The sequence below is a fragment of the Solenopsis invicta genome, chromosome 4 (assembly GCF_016802725.1).
Source record: "Solenopsis invicta isolate M01_SB chromosome 4, UNIL_Sinv_3.0, whole genome shotgun sequence".
Taxonomy (NCBI): domain Eukaryota; kingdom Metazoa; phylum Arthropoda; class Insecta; order Hymenoptera; family Formicidae; genus Solenopsis; species Solenopsis invicta.
The window spans coordinates 345,587-364,925 of record NC_052667.1 but is presented as its reverse complement, the minus strand read 5'-3'; the positions used below and the strand labels follow the sequence as shown (position 1 = coordinate 364,925).

Below are 19,339 nucleotides of genomic sequence, written 5' to 3'. Positions count from 1 at the left end.
GGGTACCTCGTCGCTGACGCTGCTGCTGATGCTGTTTCTGCCGCCGCGTCGTTGTTGGCGCGGTCATTTGGCACTTCTAATCACGTGCCACTCCACCCGAGTTATAAATGACTTTGCGCTTTCATCTCGTGCTCCGTCTTACCTCGTCTCGCGCCATTTGCCCCTGCTTTTTTTTTACCATTGTTATTATTTCACAGCCTCTCTCTCGCTTATAAAAATGTATAGTCGTTGACAAAGAAGATGGATATCCGCCGTGGGGCTGAACAAAATTCGCTTCCCGTTTTGCGACCGCAAAAATGGCAATTCCAAGTTTCCAATTCGCACAGGAACGCATATTTATTCTAATTAACGGTGCAACGGTATTCGGTATTCGTTTCGCCAAGATCGCGGCAGATTTCCTAAAAAGATATCCATTATAAGATGTCAAGAGGAAAGTGTGTAAATCATACGACCTTTCAGATTTTATGATTATTGTCATTACTTGTCTTTTACGTTTTATTTTTGTTGGAGATCTCGAAAATCCTCGTCACGACTTAATTATCAAATCTATTTCTAATATGTATGTATATGTACCGACGCCGCGACGTGACGCCTAATTGGTTCGTAGATGCGTTTCGATGTGCTCCGTATGCTTTGTACACGCGCGCTAAAATATTACCATTATGAGACGATGGCGACGTGGTAGGATGCATCGTGTATTCTTCCCCATTTATAAGAAGACACATTCATACAGAGTGACCGTACGTACGATTGCGCTCTACGAGCGACGTTGTGGATCAGGATCGAGCGAGCGTTGATCCACAACACACGCGTAGATTCTGATACGCGTGAGAGGTTCACATGGGTCACATTCCACGAGGCATTATTTCCTCGCTCACATCGAAGACCAACAAAAGGCAGCTCCTCTCAAAAGGCACCTTCGTCCCCTTCTTGGCGTCCCTCTGTCGTATCACCATCTTTTCTCTACCTTCCACGCTTCTTCGTTCTCGGACGGCCGCGCGGCGGCCCTCATTAATAGTATTCACCAGAGAAGATTCCCGCTTGATCGCGCCGGAACGCGCGTTATGCTCGCTCCTTGGACGCGAGACGATCTCTACTCCGCTCCGCTCCGCCGCAGCACTTTCACCGATGAATTCTCCAGGTAGCATATTTTAAGTTTCTAACGAACTTGAGATGATACATGGCTTTGCAGGATTAGTTTGTCGAAGATGCAAACGATTTCTTCGGAATCTCTGTCAATTCGATTTATCATTTGTTCACACGTGAGAATGCTGTTGAAAACTTTTATAATTTTCTCCATCATAGAAAAAGAAATTTTTTTCTTCTCTCGTATTGTTCATTACACAGTAATATCGCACTTATTTTTTTAACTTTTTATGTCGAGAGATGGCCGGATGGATTCAAGTTTCGTCATTTACAATGTTAGTTACGTAAACACTTTTAACACGTGTAGCGATATCAAGGGCTGTAATTTTTATTTGCACGTTTCAAGACTCGAAAGAAAAGAATTTGTTCGATAGTTAACCATTCGCCAGAATCTTGTGAATATCTCGCGCGATCGGCTCTTCGATCGTTATTCGCGGATGCAGCCGGGAAAGCTGCACAGCGGCATCTCGCCGCGTGTGCAGAACAGACATCAGGGTACACCCACATCGCGTGGCGGGTAGCAGCGGGGGTTCGCGTGATTTGTGGCTGCACCGCCAAGTCACACAGCGGTTGATATATTTTACGGTCGACCGTCTTCCACTCCTTCCTCGCCTCCTCTACCGATGTTTCCTCTCTTCCTCTTAGTCGCGTCGCTTTGACCTGCAAAAGGCCCAGCAGCCGACATTGTACCGCATACACGAGTGGTCAGTCGTCTTTACATACGGCTACATCGTATTTACATGAAAAAGGAGTTGCCTTCTTTCTACTCTGCTGTAGCCTCTCGCGCTCCCGCCCCCGTAAAACTTGACGAGGCGCCTCTTCCCTGCCCGCGTACTTTGCCGAGGATGCCCTCAGTGTAAACACGGCTCATCATTATCGCCGGGGGAGCCTATATTTCAAAAACTACAGCGCTGGCACTCTTTACGGCACTACGTTCATTCCGAATCTCTTTGAGCATCGGTGTGTCGGCCAATACTCGCTCTATTTGCTCTATTTTATAAGTGCTGTATCGAAACGACCGATATCAATCTTATGTCAATTTTGCGCGAATAAAATCACAACGAGCGGAAGAACAATAATGGATGTAGAAGCGTAGTTGGTAGAAAATGAACAAATTTCGACAGGCAATCAATCAATAAGAGAAAGAAATTGAGATGCATGTCACACAACTAGAGAACTCGTTGCGCATCAATGTAAACGAGATGATATAGATTGGTCGTGTTTCCTTGGGTATCGCACTTGATAGTCGTTATCGCGTACCATCCAGATCTACCCCTTCGTTCTTCGTCCCTTCGTCCCTGCCGTCCCACTGAGACGTGTACGAAAGAATTTAGACCGAGTATTATCGGGATATCCACAGTGAGATAGCCGGAGGGACGGTGTTGGAAAGACAGGTTGGTCGCCGCGGGGGTCTCTACCGCGAGCGCATGCAAGGTAGAGGAGAGGAATGGAAGAAGAGGAATAAGACAACCCCACGAGATGGTGGCATGGTATATACCTATATAGTCACACCAAGCCATGTACACGTGCGTGCGTGCGTGCGTGCGTGCGTGCGAGTGAGTACGTATGCACTTGCGTTTTTGCCTCTGCTGCTTTTTAATGCTTTTATGCCCACCGCGGAGGAGCTATCGGGGATCTCGCGTCGTAAGTCTGGAACTTTATGTTTGCGTCGGCTAACCTTCCTCCTTTACCACCCCGCCTTAACTTACGATTCGCCGGCATACCCGTAGCTGCTCTCTCGCCTGGTCGCCTTGCTTGAGACGTCTTACGTCGTCGTTCTCGTTGTCCTCTTTCTTCCCCTTGTCTTCGTCGTCGTCTTGCCCATCTTCATCGTCCTCGTCCTCATCCTCGTCCTTCTCGTCGTCGTCGTCCTCATCGTCGTCCTCCTCCTCGTCGTCGTCGTCGTCGTCGTCGTCGTCGTCGTTCTTGTTGTTGTTGTTGTTGTCGTCGTCGGTGGCGGTCTCGGCGGCGTTCGTGGTGTACCTACATGCATGGTACCTTATCCGGCACTCTTCGCGCGCGCGCAGCGGCGAAATTTTCTTCGGTGCATAAATTGTTCACTCTCTCGCAGTCTCGCCGCGCCGTGCCGCCACCAATGTGAAACTGCTTTTACCTTACTCGTTGGAGATGTGCTTTAAAATTTCCACGATTGATGAGCGTCTGCCAAGTTAGTTTCAAGAAACATCTCTTGGATTAAAATAATTTCAAAGTTTATATGTCAAGTGTCTTTACGTATAAATAATAAGCTAATTCTTCTTTTTGTAATTTGACACGCTAATTTATATAACGATGCACCAAATGATTTTGTCGTATCACTTCAAATTTAAATATATTGGATCCATCGATACAATACTCGCTAAAGATAAGATACAAGGTTATTTTATTGAATTAGTGGTAAATAATACGCACGAGAGATTATTACTTATCTGTTGTAAAAGATTTTAATATATTTTAATTAAAAAGAATTTGTAACATACAATAATTTGATCGCATTTGTATCCGAATTTATACATCTCATTTAATGTGAAAGGATAGGCAGTTAAAATCTAGCTTGTATTTACGCTTCGCTAGTGATATTACCCCTAGATATCTCAAGTCAAAAGGAGCAGAGTAAAGCAGATACGTAGATAACGAGAGAGAAAGAGCGAGAGAGATGGCGAGCGAGAGGAGGCAGGCTTACAGACACCCTCAGCCATTCTCGAAGCCACTAATGTATGTAATTGATCTATTGTGTGATGCATTAGCCCTACGGGCACCAGATAGGTTATAGCAGTGTCGAGGGTGGAGGTGCGGATGGTGGAGGACGTAGAGTGGAAGGAACTTGATGGAAAAGGGAATAAAGCGAGAGAGGGAGAAATCCGTGAATGGGAAACGGATTTCAGCAGCTTCTCTTATTAGTTCTTTGCGTCATTAGATTAGGCTAATGCACTCTAGTCTCTCCATCACCTCTGTCTACTCCTCCCACTCCATTGCTATACCTATCGGATTCTCTTCCCTTCTCGCTGATACGTGCCGGTGAACGGCATTGTCAACGACGCCTTTCCTCTAATTTTCAAGAACCGCACTTGCGTAACGGTACACTAAATTGATTTCGTTGTATCACTTTGAATTTAAGTATATTGCGTTCATCGATGTAATATACTTGCTAAAAAATAGGTTGTAAAGTTATTTTATCGAATTAACGGTAAAGAATGCGCATGATACGATCCAACCATTGTTCTCAAGTTTCGCTTCGTTGATGCCCTTAATTCGTGCGGTGCATTAGAGCGGTGCGATTTGAGGTTTCACGATTTTCGACTTGGTCAACGAGCTACCATGCATACGTATGCATTTATGCAACGCATCACAGGCAGGCACACGTTGGTATATCCGCCTCCCGCTTGAAAAAGAGGAAATTATCCCTTTATTAATTCTATGCGAACGCGATGCGGTCAGCGATGCAATACCGCGCGCACAATTAGGCTTGTCGACACGTCATTTCGCATGACTCAAAGCAACAACCCTCGACTCTCATTCTTCGCGACGTAATAGTTTATGCGGTCTACCACAGTCGGGCTATTGACATATTTTGACTTTATCGCTCGTTCTCAGAGACACGCCTACACCTTTCTTTCGGTTTCTCTTTTCCCTTTCGTAACAACGTTTATTCCTTACTTTGCGGTCGTGTTGTTTCGTGGTACGGGATCCTTAGCAATTAGGCAGGTAAATTTCATGCGCGTGGGGTTCTAGGGGGAGGCTAGTTCCGATAACAAAAAATAAAAAAAATAAAAAAACAAAAAAAACAATAAAAACGTGAAAGAGGAAGAAAAAACGTGTGAGCGACGGTAATAGATGGATGTAATTGTGTGGGGAAGAGGATGCCAGGAATTACACGATTGCCGTAAGATTGACGAGCGATCTCGAGATAGCGCAATGACTTCACGGCCGAAGGAACGTTTCTCGAAGCCCGCTGCAACTCTTCCTTTCGGATCTTTTCTCCATTTCCCTTCTTCGATGTATGCTTGTCGTTAGCCGAAAGATTTCGACCGCACGAACGCTGCGCATCACCCGTCGTGTGACTAATCGCCCCCACGCAACCAACCGGATTGTCTAATTATTCAGTCGATTTCGATCTCTCTTTCTTTCTCGGATCGACCTTTCGCGTGGCATACGATTTAATACGACGATACTGCAGATGAATGAAATAAAAGTTGGTCTTTCATGTTAGCTACAGTAGTCGAACTCGTAAATTACACCGACAAACTTTTAGGCATTTGAAAATCTCATAATGCCGGAAAATTCTGTAAAAGCGACTAAGCTGGTTTCAAGCGTGCCGTAGTAGCATACGATTCGTTCACTGTTTGCAGAGAAACTCGCCCGGTTGAGAAAACTATTATCTCGAGTTGATTATGATTGCATGACTATGAAATTGCTCGCTACGAACAGCGAACGACTAGAAGCGTGCGCGCGCGCTCGCGCTCGCGCTCGCGCGAGGGTGAAGGCGGATAACGGTGGCGGGCTTGCATGACTCCGAGTTTCTCAACAACAATCGTAACTAGCTTTCGGTAGTGGCGGAGCTTCTGGGGTGGAACCAGGCGGCGTCTTCCCACGTCAGCGTGACGGACAGACAGCAGCCCCGGGCGAACTGACAGACAGCGCGACCGGTAGCTCGTATTTTATTCAGTGGCTCTGGCGACCGAACAATTACGAACGTTCCGCGGCGCGCGGGTTCGTACCGAGCTATGCACGCACCGACCAGACGAACCAACAGGATGCGAACCAACCACGCCGGACGACTACAGGATACTTCGATTGTGTGCGACGGATAATTATCGTCGAACGATTTGTCGGTCTCTTCAGCGAGCGAGAAAAGCACGAATCCAACGGTGCGCGTCCACCGCTGGCGTTTCCGCGATCTTATTGAACGTATACGTAAGCACCGTGTCTAATTTGATAGATAATCTTCTCGGTTTTCACGTCGGAACTCCTGCGGCGGACGTCGCTTCCGTGGCCAGTCAGTCGGCACGATAGATCCTCGAAATTTCTACCTTCATGCTACTCAAAGTATTAAACTTTTATGGGATAGAACTTGCTTTCTTACCGCGTAACCGCGGCCAACCTAACGTGCGGTGAAAATAAAAAAGATGTTCTTTTTCAAAGGATCGTTCGATTGGCTCCATGTCTACGACGTATATAATGTATGTAATGTATATAATGAGTGCACGAATTTCAGTCGGAAATTTGTCTCTTTTTAGCTTCGCGGAAGAAAGAAGAAACGTCATTTTCGTACTTGTGCGCGAGCGCGCGGATCGCTCTTTTGTTCTCCAAATTAGGATACAGAAGTGGATATTCAGAGCTTGTGCCTGCGTACTTTCCGTCTACCGCGCGAATCCGAGTTAGCCCAGCGTCAGCCGACTCTGTCTTTTTCCGCGAGACACGTCACAGCGGGACAATGGATTCTTTCCGTTTCTCGGCGACGTAGGCGAAAGCACCGCTACCGTGAATGGAAATCCGTTTGGCGACGTTAGCGCGAAATTCTCCATTCAACCGCAGCCCTGTGCCTTAATAATAAAGAGTCGAGTGCAGTTATTGCAATTACAGCAACTGCCGCGGCCGCGACGTCGCGAGTAAGAGTACGTGGATGGTGAGTCATACCACGCGTGTGTTTGTACGCGCGAAAGCATCTCTCCCTCTCTCTTTCTCTTTTTTTCAAGCCTCTTCAAGGCTTTGTCGCATCGCATTCTTCTATTTCATTGTCGAGAAAACCAATTTCCTGGTACCTAAATTACGCGCGCTTCCGCGCTCGGGACTCGGCTGGAACGAGAGAGATGAAGGGAGAGAGAGAGAGAGAGAAAGAGAGAGCGAGCGAGAGAGAGAGAGAACGTTGGGTAGCGTAGGAAGAGAAGATAGATAGAGAGGTAGGGGAAGAGAAAGAGAAGCGGAAAAACCCTGCTGTAATATCACAAGTTTCTACCTTGGGTCTAGCCGGAGTCTCAAGCTGGAACGCCGGGGGCAGAGCGAGAAAGAAAGAACAAGAGGAAAGAAGATGGAAAGACAGAGAAAGAGAGAGCGAGCGTGAGGGCGGGCGAGCGGGCAAAAACGTTAATTTGAAAACGTCACAGTTTAATTTAAAATTACGTAAGTAGGGGGCTGTTCCCCCCGCGTCTCCCTTCGCCCATCCTTTTCGTTTTCTACGCTCTTTCGTTACTTGCATTCTCTCTTCTTTCCTCGTTTCTGGACTAGCTCATGGCGAACCCGTCGTTTCTCCACTACCTCTATACGGCAGCTACGGCATTCTTGCGATCGTGGTAATAATAGACGCCAAGTTTCGCCCGCGATTTCACCTTCTCTCGTACCTTCCGTCTACTGCTGCAATTATTCAGAGAACGAGTGGAATTCTCTTTTTCGGGCGCGAGATCAGCGAAAACTCGAGGGGTAAGAGAAAATTTTGCTGAATTCGAACTCTTCGTTTGTGTTCGTCGGCAGGAGATTATGGAAAATTCCTCCTTTTGGTTTCAACTGAAGAAGTGACGTCTGTTAAATCATCGGGTAACTAATGAAAGAGTTTCCGCTAGATGTTTTAATTAATTGTTGTAAATGTTTTAATTTATCTTACGACCATTTTTTTGTGCCTTCTACACGCACACACGTAATCTAAATGGAATGTATCGAAGCTCGCGCTCTAAAATAGTACCTACTGCGACTTAATATGAAATAGAGCTTGATACGAAGAAAAGTTGGCCTATCTGACATTTTACATATTTGCCAAAGTATGATTTTCGAAGCTCCTTTTTTTTCCTCTCTGGTTTCTCCTATTTGGCTTGTTTCAGTCATTCGTATCCCGCGACTCTGTTCAAGGAGAGGTACTCGTGAAATTTCTCGGGGTTCCACATTAAGAGTCCTTCGCGTGTAGAATTTTCGTCGCGTGGGACTGACAGAGAGATACGAATCGAGAGATGTATCGGTGTTCTTGACCTTTTCGCATACTCGTATTGTGGCTATTACAAAGATGCCATCTATTCCTTTTATATCCTTCGTGATTGCCATTCTTTTTTTTTCTTACAACATTTTGGTATTTGTCGCGTTTCACTATTTTATTCTCGTCAGGCGTGCGTATAATTTGCGAGAATTTGTAAAAAAATGCTCAAAAATGATTGTAATATTTCCTGCCTTTCTGAGGGATGTTGCGTCAATATATTATCATATCTTATCAGTCATGTTCACATCCTATTAAATAGCAATGAACGATTAGTAGGATTTAAATAAATTATTCAACAAATAATAAGTACTTATGTTTGAGATAATTATTGGATTTATACGTTATTTTAATGAAACGATGAAACAGATACATATTGATATGTACCGATATACAAATAACACACATCGTTTATTGTACATTTACTATTCTAAATACACATTAACTATTGTACATAGAAATCTTTGCAGTAGTTATTATTTTGTAAATAAGTAATGAAACTAAACGAATCGTACAATTCATAATTTATAATTTTTGATATTTTTTTTCTAATTCGCATATATCATCCGAGTATAATTTTCAATCTTTTTCTTTGTTTCAGGTGAGTACCACATGCTTTCGTTAACGTTAACGAATGAGTGCTGACATGTAAGTATAAAGATTTTCAGCTTGTCAACTCGTCTTGTATTCACCATTTCACTCGAGTTTTTCTAGCCGACATTGCATTTTCCTAGTCAGTCGATTCGTATGCTTATCCAACGTAAGCCAGCTGGAAGTGAATTTCTGGTCAGTCAGGAATTATCCTCACTGACGAACGCTTCCTGTCGGCTTGGAACTCGCGGCCGATCACGAACAAGCTGACCGGAAGTTCTTCCGGAGTGCAAATAACGCGATCGATCGTCGCGCTTTCTTCGTTTCTGTTACGTTTCTTCTTTGATGGACGCGCTGATGTCACGGTTTACTTGTCGTTGCTCTAATAGGGCTAGCTACAAGGGAAACCCTAGAGGCATGGGGTTGCGCGTATAACACGTCGTTATGTTGTTTCCACGGGGGTGAGAATAAACACACTCGTGCCGAATAATATAATACAAAGGTGGTGCGGAGGAGGACGGGGTACGGTTTTCCGTCGGAAGTGACGTCCCTCTTTCTCCGTCACGGTGGGGAGACTACAGCGCCGATTATGCCTTGTTCTTTTTTCACAAAGTATAGGAACACGATACACAACCGAGTCACCCTTCGCGATCATCCCTTCCGCATTTGAAACACGGCGATCGTTTTTTTTTCTTTTTTCTTTTTTTTAGTATTCATTGCTGTGACTCGAGCTGCAATTTGCCGTATAAAATCCGGATTATCCACAGTCATTTATAAGTACGTCACAAGATGTGAATTTAGCTACAATATTTCCTTTGCAATAATTTTGCTTTGTTTCTAAACATTTTGATAATTTGACAACGGAAAAAGAACTGTTTTGCTCAAGTATCTAAAGATTTAGATATTGATTTGAAAATAATTTTATTATTAGACCATTCAAATATGTAGGATGCTAGAGTTGGTTGCTAGAATGTTAAAATTTTTTGCATTCATTGCAACATTGTTCATCACGTTCGAGCATCCTACATAATTACTTTAATGGTACAACAAAATGATCTTCTCGAACTTTATCTAGCAAAATTATTAGATACTCGAGCGACAAAACCGTTCTTTTCTTGCAGTTAATTGCCTAGTATTGTATAAATTATTAACGTTAATTCGTCTGAGAAAATATACTCACTGGGACAAAGGCAAGCCGGTAACGAGTCGAAACGCCGCCATCCGTCTTAAATACGCTAATGATACGTTAATCAAAGTATCAGGCTGAAAATGACGAATTTCGGCGGCATGCACCGGAAAACGCGATCGGCATAGATAGCATCGGTCGGCCGCAGTGAACCGCTGTGCGATTCTCGCGCGTGGAAACGCAATATTCCGCGCTGGTTACCGTCGTTCGTCGACGCGACCGACGCGACCGACGCGACCGACGCGACGCGACCGACGCGACCGACGCGACCGACGCGCTCACATCGCGGAATCGTACAATGATCGTTTAATCGGGCGTGCGCCAAACAATTGGTGCGTCGCGTCGCTCGCATTCGCCGGACCGACCACGGCAACAACTCTGCATCGCTTCGCGTCGCTTCGGCGTTTGCTCGTCTTCCGCAGAGACAAATAGCGCGAGACGGTCCGGCGAGCATTTGATTGCCCGTGCTGTTGCGTGCGTGCACATGATGCGTATCCGCAATACGCACTCTGCTCGCGCGCGTATCGTCAGGAAATGCGAAATCGGGAAATCGCGCGTCGTACGCGCCGTTACGCTCGCCGACCGCTCTATGCGTTGAAACTTACGGCTGGTTTTGGGAGATCGATCTTTCACGTGGCGAAATGGAGAATGAAATGGAGATATATGGTCTACATTGCAGAGAGAGAGACAGAGAGACAGAGAGCTTATAATCGTTGCTTTATGCTAGTTATGCTGTACGTCTATTTCGAGTGATCATATTGAAAATGTGGCCAATTATTATTTGTCGTGACATTTTATCGTTTTACTTTATCAGCTGAGATACTTTTAAAATACCATTGCACACAGAGTATAACTCATCCTAAGACACAACCGTCGTTATCGAATATTAATGCTCCTTGACGATTTGGTTGTACAACTGACGACACAAGCCAGAATTTCCCTGAATTTCACCATCAGGAAAATCGCGGTCCATTAAATAGCAACATCGGAGATACAAACGTGACGTTACGGGCACGCTTTAGCCATGTTCGGATAACTTGAGAACCGTGAGCGGGACAACGACGATGATTCAGAGATATTTATGGGGTGCGGAGAGTTGCCGCGCGTGGAAAGAGAAGAGAGCGCATCGCGTACGGTCGAGTAGAATTACACGATGTCGACGATGATATAACGCGCATATCTCTTGCGAATGTTCTTTCTTGTCCCGTGAAATCTCTCATCGCCATCGGGCGAGACGAGAACCGAGGATCGGGACGATTCGATGCGATGCGACCTCGCGCTTCGTTCCTCGAGGCTGAAAACGCTAGAGGGAATCGGAAAAATTCTCCTCGGGTTCGTGCTCTTTTCTTTTCGGCATTGCCTATCCGCTTGCTCGAATAAATCTCTTCGGGTTACGGTTCAATGTCCGCAGGTATCCGCCAACACCAGACCCACCGTAAAATGGGAGAAAGAAGCTTCGTACGTACAGTTGCTACGTACTACGGGGAAACTCCAATAACTTTGGACTAAATTCCTAAATTCTTCGACCTTTGCCGACGTTCTTCGGGACGGATCCCATCTCTAGAGATCGATCCTTTCTCGCATGAAGCAACGTTTGTCGAATTGCGCCGAGAAGCAGATTAATTCCACGCGATAACGATATGTAAATCGGCGTAGCATGTTTGATTGAGAAAAAGCGCTGGCGCGCTAGCGCGTTGGCATGTCCAAGTGTATCCTCTTTTAGTCTTTTATGTAACCCTCGAGTTGAACCTTACCCTCTCGTGACGCGAGCGCGTAAATTACATTAATAATATGCTTTTTATTACATTATTAAACAAATAAATTTATTATATAGTTTGATCTCTCGATGGAATATCGCGACCGAGACACAATACATTACGATTATACAATTATCGTCTATCACCGCGGAACACGTGCGGAGGTACAGCGTACGTCTGTCACAGATGTCACATGATCGCGCAGCTGAGGGTCCGCGAGCATTCGTGTGATGTTTCGAATAATTTTACATTCGCTACATGTTAAGGTCTGGAACATAAATGTGAAAAGAAGTTACTGAACCTCACGGAGATCATCGTCATTCGTCCTGGCACGAAACCCGACGATTAGGCGACGGATCGTAATCAGAGGAACGTGTATACCATCGTCGTCATCGTCGTCGTCAGGGACCGAGACCACTGACTTCCTTTATCGACATTTTGATACAAAATGGCTGCGCCCTACGGGGTGTCTCTGCGTAATCTCTCTCGATTCAAATTAACACACGCAGAGCCCGCCGGGGGGCCCAGGTCCGTGCTGCGGGGAGCTTGCGCCGCGGTATGGAGAAGATAATATCGCCGTACATCCAGATCCTCTTTGTTTTCCTTTTGGAGAACGATCGGCCCGCCCTTTTCTTCTTTTCGTTAACGACCGCGCTGTAAAGAGGCGAGTGACAGGCGCCACGCCGGCTTTGACAAATCGCTGCCGCGATCCACGTCGTTCGCGATATATGTATAATACCGGACCATAGAAACTCAATCTATCCTCTTTTCTCCTTCATGCGGCGTGCAATAAGGAAAGATTAATTTGATATCGTTATGAGAAAACTGACGGAATAAAAAATCAATTTTATTTTTATTTTTGAGATATATATATATATATATATATATATATATATATATGTATTATTTCTGTCTTTTCAGTTTATTCCGTCTCCTCACTTTATAATGGACAATGCAAAAAAATTATTATTTGTCGCGTGAAACATAATGATACATATTTCGTACGTTACATCTAATCATAATTCGTCTCTTAGTTTGCTCAATACATATGAAGCTCAATACACGAGTGTACACAGATCGTTGACGGAAAGAAGCGTTCGGAACAAAGCACCTCGTCACAGTGACTCGATCGGTCTCGCGGTAAGCAAATTTTTTCTGTCCGAGCTTGATCCGATTCACTTGATAAAGGAGTTGAATGAATCGATTGCGACTGATGGAACACCCGGTAACTTGCTATCGATTAATTTTGAATGCCGATCGCCACCGAAGGCACTCGCGTTTCTTGTCACACCCTACAATTCGGTTATCCCCTATTCGATTAATCGATTATACTACTTCAAAACACGATAGAGACGTTTGAAAATGTCTCGGGTGAATATATTTACGAAGCTTTAACGTTTTTGTAATTTTTGAGGAGCTAAAAAGTTTTGTTAACGATGCCCCATGCCTAAGAAAGAAATGCGCGAGATCTGACACAAGAGCTATTTTACATTTAGCGCATCAGATAACGGTTGCTTGATATCTGTTTAATTATCTAAATTGTATTGCCTCTTATCCACGTCGCGATAAGTCGTCGTCGCCGTTGTGTAGGTTTGTTGTTTCCGAAAGCACGAAGCGCGTGCACTTGCCGTATATCTCCACGTAAAAAGAGATGAAGGGGACGAGGATGGTTTCCTTACGAGTCGGACGATATCGTCGCGCTTCTTCTTGCGCATTAAGACCTTTCAATTTTTTTTGTTTTTTGTTTTTTTAATTTTATTTCACTTTTTTGGTTCAACCTCTGTTATTCTTTGTTCTATCCATTATTTCACGCGGATTCGTTATGTTATTTACTTGATTATTAAAGTTAATTTCTCTTATTTCAATGCTGTAATGCCATCTTCTTGTTTATTGCACATAAAATCTATTTGTTTTGATTTGATAAAGAAAGAATTTCTATATTCCATTAAATTTTCTTACTAATAAATAATCTGTCGTATTTTGTTGAAACGAGTTTTATCAATCATACAATTAAATAAGTTTGTACTTTATTCGATATTTATTGTATACTTTCTCTGAGATGTATTCTTAATAGATTGCTTTGTTTTGCCGATAAAATTTATTTTGAAAATAGAATTTCGTTGGTTCGACGTTGGCCGACCAATAAAAGATTTTCCTTTCCCGTTTTACCGGTGTAGCTACTTCACGGTGGAATGAGCGGATTTGCAATAAGAATGTCGGCGTATAAAACTGTCAATAAGCGCGCTGACCCCAAACGTAATTTCACAGCGTCTCTCGCTTGCAGCGGTTACAGTGGGAAGTCGAAAAAGAGAAGAGCGAGGGAAAGGGAAATAGAAGCGAGCTTTAGAGAAATAAAAGAAGGTAAAACAGACGAATCATGCGTGAGGAAGAGAAAGAGGAAAAGTGCACGAGAAAGGGTAAAACGAATCGGGAAATAGAGAGAACGAGAGGAATCGAAGAACGAGAGAAAATAAGAGCACGAGCTGGCTGCGCCGCCAGTGAGCCGAGAGAGAAAGAGAGAGGGGGGGGAGAAAAGGGGTGGAAAAGGACGGTGGAGAAAAAGGAAGGAAATAAAAGAGGCAAGAGAGAAGGCGAAGAATACGAGAGTAAGAGAGCGACGTGATACGCGAGAGCGCCTCTGCCGGGGTTATATGGAAATGTTGGTCAAATATATCATTCCGGCTTGACAGTGCAATTCTCTTATCTGCCTCGCGCCGCCTGCCGCTCTACCCCAAACCATCCGCGCGCGCTTCAGGGGTGGATGGAGGTAGAGGTGGTGGTGAGCGCGCGAGAGAGCTGCTGGTGAACGGGGGGGAAACGGTGGATCGGGGGTTGAAGCGCCCGATAGAGGATCTGCAAACACGCTGCCACCCCCTTTCTCCTGCCTCATCTCTCCACAACCTGCTCTTCCCATCGAACCTTCCCCAACCCCGTAGTACCATCCTCTGTGTCCTCGTCCATCCTCGTCCTTCTCCTTCCTCGACCTCCGCCAACGTCCCGACTGGTCTTCCACGCCCGACTGCGGATCTAGCGAGATGACGAACTACCCCGCAAAACAGAGCGAAATGCAAAACTTGGAAAATACGTAGATTAAAGTTTCAGTTTGCCGTGACTACACGCGAGTCTTTTTCTTCCAAAGTCGCATTTGCCTTTTGTTTCCAATCTATTTTTATTTTTATCTCTTTCACATCAAAATTTCCTATTTACTATATTTTTTTTTGCTTATGATCGATTAATTTCTTCAGACGTAAAATGCATCTTTCAATCGTTTACTTCTCAAGATCAATAATATTTTTCAACCAACTATGAGATGACTATAGATATTTATTGAATATTTCCAATTCGCGCAACTGGATAGATGATAGAAACAACAAAATTACTGTATTATTAGTCATTTCGGATCAACATCATTACTCTTGCATTTGCCACGTGTTGTCGTTGTCATGATCGATTTCTCGCGTGCACGCACGTGATCACCTTACTCTCTCTCTCTCTCTTGCAATTCCGCAACGGGACGAGATATACGTGTATCGGGAAGCCGTATATCGAGTCCATCCATACTATTGAATGAGTGTGTAATTTACACGTACGTACACAACTTATACACACGTGCACGCGGACATCTCGTTCTTGATGTATTGCATACACTTTATCTGTTCGCGGGTAAATATGGAAAATTCTCAATTCGGCTGATGTCGATAAGGCTCAGAGCGCAACGATCGTGGAATTGTAAATTTCGACTATCTTTCCACATTTTCATAAATCGGTCATAACATGGACTCGCTAACGATTTCAATTCTCTTTTGCGAGAAATGCGAAGATGTATAATATATGCTAACGCGAGAAACTCTGGAATAAGTCGAACGCAAGGGAAATGAAGGTGATCGATCATCTACTCACGAAAATTACTTCTGAAATAACGAATTTAGAAATCTATAATAAACACATCTCTTTTTTTTCGATGAAGGAAATTACATCTTGATATTCAATAAATAAGCTTTCTGTTAATTCACTATTATTAATAAGTCACGCAAGCAATCGCGTGGGATAAATTGAAAAACTCTATCTGTGAAATGTATTCTAACTAATCCCGTATACTATATTTTACAATAGTATATCAATGTTATTTATTACATTAGGTATTATTTTTAACATTGCAGAGAATGAGAAAGAGAGATTTTTTTTATGGCTTCCACAACTTAATACCAAAATAAATTTTATATCTAACGAGTAGTGTTTGATTATTATAGATTTTACGCAGCAAGCAACTGTGGTATAGTAATTTTTCATAACGCGGCGGGCGTGGTAAATGGTAAAAATTAGCTTTACTAGCGCGTAAGCGCGATTCACGAAGACGTCACTTTCGATTTCCCAAGTAATTATCTTCGAGAAATACTCTATGACAGTCCTGTTACCTCGGACTTGATAGATAGCACAAATAAACATCTCACAGTTAAACCAGAAGCCACTACGTATACCTAAAGTGGCTAACGGCAGCCTCAGCTAAGAATAGGCGTGTCTATTATTGCGTGCTCACAAAGATTTTACGAATGAGTATAAGATACGCCCTTTCGCCCTTCATTATCCATTGCAATTACAACTCTTGTTTATTAGTTAAAAGAGAGTTATTTGAAATTTAAATATTCCACTGTATCTTGAATTATACGATTATATAAATGGAGAAAGAAGAAAAATTGAAACTAAAGGAATAATTTGAATAAACGCCACAAACATCTGGGGATGTTTTTTAGAATAGAAAAAGAAAGCGATCACTTTTAAGGAAAATCTTATCTGTTGTCTCGGATTTTCCTGCTTGTACTTAGTCTACTGTCTCTGTTACTCACTCACTCACTCACTCACTCACTCACTCACTCGTTCATTCACTTACTCCCTCTCCCCTCACACACAATCGCTTCTTTTAACTAAGACTCCCGGATTTAACTTTGAACGCTTTTGTCTCTCTTTATCCGACCTAGAAACGAGGCGGCAAATTCCCGTCGTGCGACAGGAAGGCAGCAGCCTGGATAGCCGGATTTTTAAATTGGTTCTTATAACTTTAAATACAGCAAACCAGCTGCGACTCTGAGACTTCTGAATGGAATCAAATCAAAACCATTTTAAAAGTTTTCCTGGTTGCGTTATCTTATTCTTCGGTTAGTTCCTCTTTTTCTCCTCACTGTGTTTTTGCGATCCACACTCGCGTTCTCTTTGCTCTCGTAGATGGATATCCTCTAATTTCAATTAACTTTGACCATTATTTATTTTATAATTTATTATAGTTGATGAATATTTTGAAAAAGGCATATTTTGCTCTGAATATTTCTTAAAAAATTTACATTCTTTAAAAATGTAATTTTTATAACTGCGAATCACGTATTCTCAAATGGAGTAACCGAAATAATCTTACCGTAGTCCGCACACTTGTTTCGGGAAACAACTTTTCACCTACATAGAACGTATCCTACTATTTCTTACTAGGATGAATTTCCTTTCTACTAATTTCCTCCCGTTCAGTCGAACCGATTGAGAGGGAGAGGGAGAAGGAGAGGGAAAGAGAGAGGGAGAGGCAATTAGAGGGATGTACTCTTGGTGCATGGTAATTCGCTCAAAGGACCTAGGCAAACGTGCAAAGAAGATGAAAAGAAAGAAGCGTAATGTCAAGACGAAAAACGGAGGACGATGTAGGAAAAAAGGAAGAAAGAGGAATGAAGCGCGACGAGAGCGAATGAAGCGCTATCCCGCGCTGGAGGAAGGTATATCGAGCCATTATTTTCTGCAGTATTTTAACGTAAAATCCTTCGGATTCCTGGAGCCATCGTATCGATTCCTGTAGGAGAGAAACCAAGCGGTCGTTCGCTCAGGGAGAGGGTGTTCCGGAACAAGAAGAGGAGGAGGAGGAGGAGGACACGGGAGAGAGGGGACGGTAGCTCCGCACGGAGCTTTTCCTGCGATGCAATCTTTGAAAGGAGAGCCGCGTCATTACGCCATGGCGGTGGTTCACGGACCATTGCCCCACCACCCCTTCGATTCCTCCTTCCCTCATTGCTTTTCTTTTCCTCCTTCCAACTTCCTTATCGTCTTCTCTCTCTCTCTCTCTCTCTCGCTGCCCGACTAGCTCTTGCTTTTCTTATTTCATAGGGGAGAAAGCTTCGCCACCGTATATACCTACCCCAACGGCATACGGCACTCCGATTCGGAGCCGATCCAATGACACATGACTCAACGTGCGACAACCCCATGCATCACCGGCGAGTGCCGTGCTATCGCCTATTACTCGTTCCCATAACCCTGTCGGTGAACCCAACCCAAGTTCCATCTCGCCAGATTTCGCCATTCAAAGCAAAGTGCAAGAAGTTGCAATCATCGGGAAGCGTATTTTGATTAGAAACTCGCTATTTCTTTTTGCGACTTTTTTATGAGATAAATATTGTACTTTGGAACACAGATTATCACAAGATTTTACTATGTATTGGTTGTACCATGGTGCTGAGTATCAGTAATGCGTCCAAACTATGAAACTTTTTTGTTTCTTGATTAAATACCGCTTCGGTTTAATTAATACGCTTTACAGTTTAAAGAATTTTTTATTTGAGGAAACCGAGAATGTGATTAATTGTAAAATATTTTTGTTCCGACTCTATTTCTTTCTATGTAACTGGTAAAGCGTGATCCTACCTTTTATTTCGATAATGAAGCTACAAAAGGGATCTCTATTTATTTCTTCCGCACACCCACTTTCTCGCTTGCCCGCGGTCAACCACGTCGCACTTCTTCCTTTCTCGTTACTCTACGGCCTCTACACGCTTCAGTATACACTCCTCCGGTTTCTGGGTGGTGCATCTCTGAAGATATCCGCGCTAACAAGGTCCACTTGGGTGGCGCGGCTATGGCTTACCTGGTCGTTTGCTTTGGGTAATATTACCGCGAGACGTTTTGCGAGCCGGCGCGGCGGAGAAGTTTAGTCGCAGCGACGCGACGGTGGGTGGAACGCGGCACTGCCAACGCACAACGTTCAACAAAGAAAAAGAGAAAACGAGAAAACGAGACGAGCGAAGCTTCCACGTTCTTGCACAAAGTTGCACCACGACGTTCGAACTCGTCTTTGGAGAGTGAGTTCTTTCTCTTTTCTGCTACAACCTACAACTATACGGCCGCGGCATACCGCGACAAAGATATTGCCGGTATTAGCAGGTATGCGATGATGGTTTAAGCTCGGCGCTCGCGCGTATTTGCTAGCACTAACGTCGCGTCGTTCCCTTTCTCTTTTTCTTTTTCGTTTTCTTTCCTTATACGAGATGTAGCCGGTCTGTGTGAGTATCCTCCGGTCCGAGTAACGAGCGCATGCAAATCGCTGCCACGACCCTATCAGTTATTTTTAATACCGGTTTGATGCTCGGCACCACGATGACCACGTCGAATTTATCCCGGCTTCTTGATCGACCGGACCTCCTTGGAGCAACGTTGCAAAAATTTCTGAAATATTATTATGGATGTTAGCTCATCGTCGCCATCACGGCCGAGTCATTACGTGTTTATGCAAACGTAATCATTCTCGCTCGTGCGCGGCCGTATGAAAATATATTTCGATATCGTAAATTTCTTCGTCGTCGTAAAGATTGCTTGGATTGGCGAAGCGCTGCTCTACACGTGTTAAATAGTCGTGGTTAATGTCAACGATAATGTTATTATAACACATTTGGATGC

The 19,339-nt window shown here is 43.9% G+C and overlaps 1 protein-coding gene and 1 long non-coding RNA gene across 9 annotated transcripts in view; one reads left to right on the top strand and one right to left on the bottom strand.

Moving 5' to 3' along the window:
* The window catches only part of LOC105195795, a 255,143-nt gene that overhangs the window by 110,351 nt on the left and 125,453 nt on the right, over positions 1–19,339 (bottom strand). The gene's annotated exons all lie outside the window — the stretch shown is intronic.
* The window catches only part of LOC105195834 (homeobox protein homothorax), a 387,950-nt gene that overhangs the window by 332,745 nt on the left and 35,866 nt on the right, over positions 1–19,339 (top strand). The window contains exon 12 of one of the 7 annotated variants that reach the window (XM_039448645.1): positions 8,703–9,171. The exons of the other annotated variants lie outside the window; for them this stretch is intronic. Within the exon in view, the coding sequence (XP_039304579.1) occupies positions 8,703–8,706 (4 nt within the window). The 3' untranslated portion in view covers positions 8,707–9,171. Of the gene's footprint in view, positions 1–8,702; positions 9,172–19,339 lie in introns of those variants that run through there. 7 annotated transcript variants of the gene reach the window in all.